General features: G+C 42.0%; 1 protein-coding gene across 1 annotated transcript; it reads left to right on the top strand.

Annotated features, from left to right (window-relative positions):
* On the top strand, positions 8,364-9,887 carry LOC107636776. Its single transcript, XM_021121415.1, has 2 exons — positions 8,364-8,707; positions 9,238-9,887. Exons 1-2 carry the CDS (start codon positions 8,550-8,552, stop codon positions 9,401-9,403), a joined length of 324 nt encoding a protein of 107 aa, XP_020977074.1. The 5' UTR covers positions 8,364-8,549; the 3' UTR covers positions 9,404-9,887.

Below are 10,140 nucleotides of genomic sequence, written 5' to 3'. Positions count from 1 at the left end.
GGTCCAAAGCAAAAAGAAGAGTGTGCTTAAGAACCCTGGACACCTCTAATTGGGGGCTTTAGCAAAGCTGAGTCACAATCTAAAAGGTTCACCGTGTCTGGTGTCTGTGGCATTTATGTATCCGGTGGTAATACTGGAAAATAAAGTGCTTAGGGCCACGGCCAAGACTCATAAAGTAGCTGTGTTCAAGAAATCAACATACTGAACTAGGAGAATCAATATCACTATCTGAATTCTGAATTCCTATAGATGCCAATCACTCTGAGCTTCAATAGATAAAGTGAGATGCCAAAACTGTTCAGAAGCAAAAAGCTACTAGTCCCGCTCATCTAATTAGAATCTGAGCTTCACTCAAAAACTCTGAGATATTATTGCTTCTTAAAATTATTTGTATTCTATTTTATTTATCTAGTTGCTTGAGGACAAGCAACAGTTTAAGTTTGGTGTTGTGATGAGCGGATATTTTATACGCTTTTTGGGGTTAATTTCATATAGTTTTTAGTATGTTTTAGTTAGTTTTTAGTTTATTTTCATTAGTTTCTAGGCAAAATTCATATTTCTGGACTTTACTATGAGTTTGTTTGTTTTTCTGTAATTTCAGGTATTTTCTGGCTGAAATTGAGGGAGCTGAGCAAAAATCTGATTCAGGCTGAAAAAGGACTGCTGATGCTGTTGGATTCTGACCTCTCTGCACTCGGAATGGAATTTCTGGAGCTACAGGAGTCCAAATGGCGCGCTTCCAATTGCGTTGGAAAGTAGACATTCAGGGCTTTCCAGCAATATATAATAGTCCATACTTTGCTCAAAAATAGACGACGTAAACTGGCGTTCAACGCTAGTTCTATGTTGATATCTGGCGTCCAGCGCCAGAAACAGGTTACAAGTTGGAGTTCAACGCCAGAAACAGGTTACAACCTGGCGTTGAACGCCCAAAACAGCCCATGCACGTGAGAATCTTAAGTCTCAGCCCCATCACACACCAAGTGGGCCCCAGAAGTGGATTTCTGCACCATCTATCATAGTTTACCCATTTTCTGTAAACCTAGGTTACTAGTTTAGTATTTAAACAACTTTTAGAGATTTATTTTGTATCTCATGACATTTTAGATCTGAACTTTGTACCTTTTGACAGCATGAGTCTCTAAACTCCATTGTTGGGGGTGAGGAGCTCTGCTGTGTCTCGATGAATTAATGCAAGTATTTCTGTTTTCCATTCAAACATGTGTGTTCCTATCTAAGATATCCATTCGCACTTCAATATGAATGTGATAAACGTGACAATCATCATCATTCCTCCACGAACGCGTGCCTGACAACCACTTACGTTCCACCGTAGAATGAATGAATATCTCTTAGATCTCTTAATCAGAATCTTCGTGGTATAAGCTAGATTGATGGCAGCATTCAAGAGAATCCGAAAAGTCTAAACCTTGTCTGTGGTATTCCGAGTAGGATTCAGGGATTGAATGACTGTGACGAGCTTCAAACTCAAAACTCCAACATATTCTCCATCATTGCATACAAGTATAATTTGTGTTCTGCCCTTTTATTCCTTGCAATCAAATTTGATAAGTGAATTATTTTATTGTTTTCTTGACTAAGAGTTACAAGATAACCATAGATTGCTTCAAGCCAACAATCTCCGTGGGATCGACCCTTACTCACGTAAGGTATTACTTGGACGACCCAGTGCACTTGCTGGTTAGTGGTACGAGTTGTAAAAAGTGTGATTTACAATTCGTGCACCAATGGCTCTTCGAACAAAACTGGGAGCGGCGTAGACGTAATAATAGAAAGCGATCAGGGAACCCAAGTTGAACTCTCATTAAAATTTGACTTCCCTACTTCAAATAATCAAGCCGAAAACAAGGCATTACTGGTTGGTTTGAGGCTGGCTAAGGAGGTGGGGGTTCAAAAGCTTACCATCTTCAGTGATTCGCAAATAGTTACCTCGCAGATAGAAGGGAATTACCAGACCAAGGATCCCACCATGAAAAATTATCTGGACAAGACCAGAGAACAGCTCGGACAACTCGGGGAATATGAGATCCAACATATACCTCGGGAACAGAATGCTCGAGCTGATGCACTCTCAAAACTAGCCAGCACCAAACCAGGGGGCAACAATAGAAGCCTCATCTAGGAAACACTACAAAGCCCATCAATGACAAAAGAAGAAAAGGTCCTAACCATATCTGGTCAGGATCAAGGGTGGATGACCCCTATAATCAACTACCTCAAGACAGAGGCACTCCCCACAGATAAGAAGGAGGCAAAACGTTTAATACGAGAAGCACAATACTATACTATAATGGGCGACATCTTATACAGGAGAGGGTTCTCAACACCCCTCCTAAAATGCGTACCAACCTCCAATACAAGAGAAGTCCTGGAAGAAGTACACAGTGGCATGTGTGGTAACCACTTGGGGGCACGAGCTCTTTCCAAAAAGGTACTACGAGCTGGATTCTTCTATCCAACCTTACAAAAGGAAGCGACAGAGTTCGTCAAGACATGCCCACCATGTCAGAAGCATGCTAACTTCCACATCACCCCACCAAAAGAGCTCATCAGCATAACGTCACCCTGGCCATTCGCAAAATGAGGACTAGACCTCCTCGGACCCTTTTCCCAAGGATCGAGACAGGTCAAATTCTTTATTGTAGGGGTGGACTATTTCACAAAATGGATTGAGGCAGAACCTCTAGCCAATGCCACTGCTCAAAGAAGTCTGAAATTTCTATACAGGAATATTATTACAAGGTTTGGAGTCCCTTACTCCATCACCACAGATAATGGCACTCAATTTACTGATATAGGCTTCAGAAACTTGGTAGCTGACTTGAAAATAAAGCACCAATTCACATCCGTAGAACACCCACAAGTTAACGGACAGGTAGAAGCTGCCAACAAAGTCATACTAGCTGGGTTAAAATGAAGACTACAGGACGCAAAGAGAGCTTGGGCCGAAGAGCTCCCACAAGTCCTATGGGCATATCGGACAACTCCGCACTCCACCATAGGAGAATCACCTTTCCGACTTGCTTACAGAATGTAGGCACTGATCCCCGTGGAAATAGAGGAAGGATCCCCCAGAACAATCCTCTACAATGAAGAAGCCAACTCCCAAAATCAAAGGGAAGATCTCGACCTAGTTCCAGAGGTCCGAGAAGGAGCTCAGATTAGAGAGGAAGCGCTAAAGCGTCGAATGACTTCAAGGTATAATCAGAGGGTAATCCAGTGAAGCTTCACCAACAACGATCTCATCCTAATCCGAAACGACATCGAAGCAGGTCGATCAGGAGAGGGGAAGCTAGCAGCTAACTGGAAAGGACCTTACTGAGTTGTAGAAGTACTGGAAAAAGGCTACTACAAGGTGTCTGACCTCGAAGGACGAGAGCTACCAAGGTCATGGCATGCCTGTAACCTAAGAAGGTACTATAGTTAGAAAGTAATAAAGATCTTAAGTCAAGGTGCACTCTTTTTTCTGAAAAGGTTTTTTAATGAGACGCCAAGCCAAGATCTACAAAATTGCCCGACCTAGAAGGGTAAGCACTTATATGTATATATTTTCATTTATATGTCTATTTTCTACTTGAATAAAGTTTTTCAGATTCCCTAAAAAAGTCTCCAACCAAGACGTATTGATTTGAGCGCAAAAATTCACTGCCCGATCACGACAAAATCGGCAAGGTGAAAACCAAGTTCACCGTCCGATCAAGACAAAGGTCGACAACGTGAAAACCAAATTCATCGTTCGATCATAACAAGGTCAGCAAAGTGAAAGCGATTAAAATAGATCAATGCAAGAAGTTATAAAAAAGTAATCCATAAAAAGTGGTCTGACGAGGTCTGACTGAAAATAGACTACTAAAAATAACTTACAAAGAGGTCGGACAAAACGACCAATGCAAAAAGTTATAAAAAGTAATCCATAAAAAGTAGCCTAGCAAGGTCTGACTAAAATATGGACTACTAAAAATAACTTACAAAGAGGTCGGACAAAATGACCAATGCAAAAAGTTATAAAAAGTAATCCATAAAAAGTGGCCTAGCAAGGTCTGACTACAAAATGGACTACTAAAAATAACTTACAAAGAGGTCGGACAAGCCGGTCAACGCAAAAAAGTTATAAAAAGTAACCCATAAAAAGTGGCCTAGAAAGGTCTCACTAAAAATGGATTACTAAAAATAACTTAGGAAGGATCGACAAGAGAAGTCGGACCAACGAAAAGCGTGTGCCAAAAGGACACAGCTCTGCCCAAAAAGCCATGACTCCACAACAAGGCTATCAAAATTGTTCAAAGACTAACTAAAAAGGTTCTGCCAGAATGCTAAAAAGTTGTCGAACAAGTTAGCCCCAAAGGGTCATCTCTCCCAACTAGAAGACAGATAAAAGATCTAATCAAAAAGGGGTCGGACAGTGGAGCACCAACACTCTATAAAGATCTACAAAAATTGCAAAGGCTGCAAAAATACGATCAACGTATCAAAAGAAACACAGCCATCGTTAAAAGACTCAGAAGGCGACCTAGAAGAGGGCCTCAAGAGCTCAAAATATTTTGTTTTTCTACGTAATAAGTTGCATAGAAGCAACTAACAGTCAAGAGAACCAAGACCATAAACAAATTACATAAAACAGAGTTCAAAAAGCCCACAAATCGGGCTATGCAGATAAGACAGAAATGTCATAAGGGGTTCAAAGTTTCCCTAGTAGTAGCGTTAGTAGCTGAAGGAGAAATGATGTTTATAGGAGTGGCGTCCACACTCCCATCATCACGATTGAGAATCTGACAGTTCAGGATCAGGTGGGGAATGGTCGACCTTAGCAGAAGGATTTGAAGAAGTCGTGGCCACAGAAGCTTTGGCTGGCGGTGCAGGAGGAGGCCCATCATCTTCATCATCTGGAGCAGGCACAATTCTGCCATCCTCCACCACATTATCTAAGCTAAAGAGAGTCAGGTCGAGTTCAGGAGCAAGAACTCGGACCTGGGCCCTCAAATTGTCATAAGCACCGGTCACATTATCTACCAGATGACTCTGGAGGTTGGCATAATCCATTTGGGCAGTTTCAAGCCTCCTCCTCAACTCCAACACCTCGGCATAAGTGCGAGTATAACTCTCCTTGTGCTTTTTCGCCATCTCCTCCGCCAAATTTGCAGCTGCCTCAGCCCTGATAGCCCGCGACTTCTCCTTCTCCAAGTCCAACTCCAGCTTAATCACCCTGGCGTCCAGCTCGTCCTTCAAACCTTTGACCCTATCAAATTCCGACTTGGCATCCTCCAAGAAAGCTTTCGTTGCATGAACTGGGGAACCTTGAACAATACGAAAGAAAGTCGCTCCCATATGGGCCATCCGAATACTGTTATTGGTAATAAAATTCAAGTGATGTAGGATGGACACATCAATCATTGGAAGTCGACCAAAGGGGGCAATCTGATTATTCACAAACCCCACAGCATCAAAATCTGGGGCATCCAAGTCATAAGGTTCAACAGTTTTTTGTTTTTTAGGAGGAGGGCCAACAGTAGGAGAAGAGGCAGCACCAGTAGATGGTCAAACTGGGTCAGAAGGAATAATCCAGACCTGAGGGGTTGGAATAACCTTCCTCGGCCCGGAAGCACTCGATGTTGGTTTCTATGGAGGAACTTGAGAAGACTCTCCCTCCGCAGTCTTGGCCGAGATGTTGGAGGTAGCTGTCGCCTTCTTAGCTCGGCGATAAGCCTTCATGGAATCTACAAACTTCACCATTTCCGAAATAGGAAAACAGGCAAAATCAAGTTACAATTAAGAAAGGGATAGATTGGCAAACAAACAAACAAACAAAGAAAAGCTACAAATAAAGTCGGCGACTATCCAATTCAGTCCGAAGAAGGGAAGGATCTCCTAAAAACTTCTTTGTATCAAGATAGGGAGGCTCTCCCCAAACTTCCTCCAACACATTCACAAAGGCCTGCTCGACCTCATCAAGACTCTCCCAGGAATACTTAGCTACTATTACATTCTTCTGCCAGCATAAAGGGAAGGTAGGCTCATCATTTTCATCCAAAAAGAAGGGCCGAGCTCCCTCAACAACTCGGACCTTGAAATAATAGTTTTTAAAGTCCCTAAAGGACTCGTCATACATAGAGAAAACCTTTTTTCCTTGAGTGGCTCGGAAAGAAACCCAGGAAGCTTTCTTTTTAGCTGCCCCAGGTTTAGTCAACACAAAAAGATAAAGAAAAAGAGTTTGGGTAGGTCGGATATCCAGTTCTTGACACAACAATTGAATGATTTTTATAAAGCCCCAAGAGTTCGGGTGAAGTTGAGAAAGAGCTACATTACAGGACCACAACAACTCGGTCTCAAAAAGGGTAAAAAGAATGATAATATTCAATTGACTAAAGAAATAGTCGTAAGCATAGAAGAAGGGACGTTCCCCTTGAACCAAAGAGGGAAAACTAACCCTCTCCTCAGGATCAGGTGACACTAACTCATAATTCTTCTCTTGATCCCTATCACTACAAATCCTATGGTGCCTCCTAAGCCGCACACAATACTCAGAATCAGCAACTGTAACACACATGAACACAACAGAGTCCAGCCAGTCAGACATGCCTTCCGGGATCTTAGTAGACATTTCAACAATGTTCTTGCGAAGAAACATGGGTCAACTATTCCTACAGAAAGAAAAAGAAAAATGGGGTTACTACCAAACATCCCGGGTAGATAAGAAAACAACTCGGATGATAATATATGATCACCAAGAATCAGAAATAGCAGTAAAAGGAAAACCCCAGGATTCACACTAAAGTCCAGGGGTACCCTTTGGAGGCAGTAATAAGGCAAGAACCTGGAAAGAAAGAAATCGACAAGTCTACAAAATCTCTCAAAAATACAAATCCTTCTCTAGCATCATCACTCCACACAAAAGTAGTAAGAAAGTCATCATCATCAAACAAGAAACATCAAAGTTACAACCTTTTCTACTGACAGTTTATCATCAAAGCGACAGAAACTACCAGGCACATGCATCACAACAAAGTGCAGGATCACAGCAAAGATGTAAGCTTGTTCAAAGAAAATTGTAAAAACACAAAGGACGAAAAGAAAGATACAATCTTTTCTCAAAAGGATCAAGACTCTCAGAAGCAAAATAAAAATCACATACAAAAAGGCGACAAAAAGCATAAAAGAAAAGAAAATGCCAACCTGAAGAGGAAGAAGAAACGAATGCAAGGGGAGGATTAGGAAGAAAACACCAACAAGCCCACTCCAAACAGCTGCTTTCGAAGCGAGGAAGGGGAACACAGAGATGCGAAAACAGAGGGTGTAGAGGAACGAAACGTCTTGCAAACAACAAGCAAAGAAGACAGAGAAGAATTAGAGGAGGAAACTGTAAAGTGAATGTTTTGAAAAGAAATTCAAAGTGATATGCCAAAGAGGGAAAAAGGAAACGGCGAAGGGGTATTAATGAGCTTTTAAACCCACGCACGTTTCAAAAAAAAAAAAAAGTGCAACGCGCGCTACAATTAAAAAGGAGGAAAAATGCTTCGCATTCAAAAGGAGCCCAGCAGGAGTTATATAAATCGACAAAAGGCAAAATGCTCGAGCTCGACTTCTCCAAAAGAGTCGAAGTCTGAAGACACGACCCTAAAAAAAGTAAATGTCGAGCTCAATCAAGGGCACTGTTCATACCCTGGGTCGAGATATCCGACCTAGGGAGATCGAAGACAAAGCAACCGACCTCTTCAGGTCAGGACCCCCGACCTCTTCTTTAAAAGAGTTCGACCAAATTGACATGAGAGGCCCGAACAGGCCCAAATGAAGGGACACAGCCCAATCTAAAGGCAGTTAAAGCCTAGAAGGATAAGGGCGGTTCCCCTAAGAGATAAGATGACTTCACTTAAAGATAAGATAAGATAACTAACTCATCTTATCTAAGAAAGGTCACTCCACGCTACTATAAATACACTGGAGCACCCAAGTATAACTCATATTCTGATTCTACTAAAAACCTGCTGAAAACCCATGCTAACTTAAGTATCAGAGTCTCTTGCAGGTACCACCCCCCTCCGGTGATCCAGGATCAGCCGCACCACCAAGTACAACAAGTCGGACACGTCAGTTGCGGCCACCATGCAGATCTCGACTGAGATCGACCTACAATTTCAGGTAACCCTCGGAACAGTTACCAATAGCATTTCTGCCAACATCTGTCAATTTTAATTGGGCTGGACTCTAAGCCCACTTAATTTCAAAAGCCATATCCCCAATTAACTCAGATTAATCCTAATTTCACTAGTTTACCACACTAACCTTGATTTACCCTATACCCTTTTGTTGTTACCGTGGACACATCCCTCAACCCCCATATCCTTTTCCAGCGCCGCATAGCCATCAGCCCTGTCGACAGGTCTCCTCGGCACCACCTCCACCTGCCACCTGCGCAGCCCGAGTTGCTCCGCTCACCCGCGAGGATGCCGTCGTCTTCAACACCACAACACAACCCCGCCACTGCTGCTACTCATGGAGGTCGACGCCGCCAATGATGGTTCTCACGGAGGTTGATGTTGCCACGGGAGTCCTTCTCGTCTGAAGGCGTCGACGATGCATCGCCTCTTCCAGGTCGCAACAGCAACCAACTTTGTGTCCACTCCGCACCCCCGTGTCTAGCCACCGACCGTCGCACGCCGCTCTCTGCAATCATCCCGGTATTCTCCAATTGGTTAGTATATTGTTAGGGTTTTAAGTAACAATAGCTGTTTCGATTTTGGTATTTATGGTTCTTATGTGATGCTCCTGATTTTTGTTGGATTCATGGATTTTTCATTGATTTTAGTTGGATGTTTCTTCTGAAATAGTTTCATACAATTTCCTTGAAATTTTTTTCTGAATTGCAGTTCATTGAGCTCCTTTAGTTCATGCTTATTTTAATGGGAATATAATGCTGTATATTGATTTTAAGGTCGAATTTTGATTCTGGACTTTCATGTCATGTAATTTCATTTAATTTCCATTTGCTACTATGTGTTTGTTACTTGGTTATATGTATGTTTAGTGTAACTTTGCTATTTTTAGCTATATGCTATGATGAATTTACTGGCTTTTTATTAGTTATATGCTACAATGGAAACAACATAGAATTGAATTTACCAAAAATCTATCATTACTAAATGCTAATTCCCTATGATTGTATGCCTGCTATAATTCATAGGGATGTGAAGAGCAATAACATATTGCTTGATCATGAGTTAGGCCTCATGTAGCGAATTTTGGGCTTGCTAAGACCTTGCAGCGTGGGGCGGGGGATAGAGGTGCTGGTGCTGGTGCCGGTGCCATGTCCAGGGTTGCTGGATCATATGAATACATTGCCTCGGGTAAGTTTTTTGGTAGACTTTTGGGTATTATTCAAATTGAATGACATCACCATTCAAGGAGAAGTAATGACCACCATGAATCATCATAAGTATCTAGCAGCTTAGTTTAGACTATTGGGATGTGTCAATTTGAGTTAAGGTTCAAGTTGTTTATTTTGGGAAGCTTTATTGCTAATATCTACCTAATTGATCCACTTGCAGAGTATGCTTATACGCTCTATATGCTTATGATGAGATGTTGAATTAGTCATGAATGATTAGTCTTTGTTTATAACTATAGGAAATTTATTCTGTTGTTGATTTAGGAGCAAAGTCAGAACTTGTAAATGGTTGATCACATGGTGCTAGACATGAATTCCTAAAAGAAGGCTTGTTCTAATTTTCCGGGAGATGCATAGATGGAGAAGAAACAAAAGCTTGTGCAGTATAGAGAATTCTTTGATAAGACCTTTGCCTCACCTGATCTTACACATAATGAGATGCTCAAAAAACTTGTTGAAAGCTGTTCATACCCTGGGTCAAGCTGTCCGACCCAGGATGTTTAGCGACATGGCGACCGACCTCTTCAGGTCCGACTAGCCGACCTCTGCTAAAAAGAGATCGGCCAAACCGACAGGGGAGCCCAATAAAGGGCCCAAGTAGAGGAACACGACTCAAATCCAAAGGCCGTCCGAGCCTATAGAGATAAGGGTGGTTCCCTTGAAGATAAGCTGACCTCAACTCAAAGATAAAGATAAGATAAGATAACTAACTTATCTTATCCAGAAAGGTCACTCTACAA

This window comes from Arachis ipaensis, chromosome B04 (genome assembly GCF_000816755.2).
Source record: "Arachis ipaensis cultivar K30076 chromosome B04, Araip1.1, whole genome shotgun sequence".
In the NCBI taxonomy this organism is placed as follows: domain Eukaryota; kingdom Viridiplantae; phylum Streptophyta; class Magnoliopsida; order Fabales; family Fabaceae; genus Arachis; species Arachis ipaensis.
The sequence above is the reverse complement of the archived record's forward strand: the minus strand, read 5'-3'. Positions and strand labels throughout refer to the sequence as shown.

Bases quoted from the DNA above. Each gene is read 5' to 3' on its own strand.
- LOC107636776 (XM_021121415.1), top strand. From the start codon at position 8,550: ATGTTGCCACGGGAGTCCTTCTCGTCTGAAGGCGTCGACGATGCATCG. The intron at 8,708-9,237 runs GTTAGTATATTG...ATCATGAGTTAG, and splicing joins ATCCCGGTATTCTCCAATTG to GCCTCATGTAGCGAATTTTG.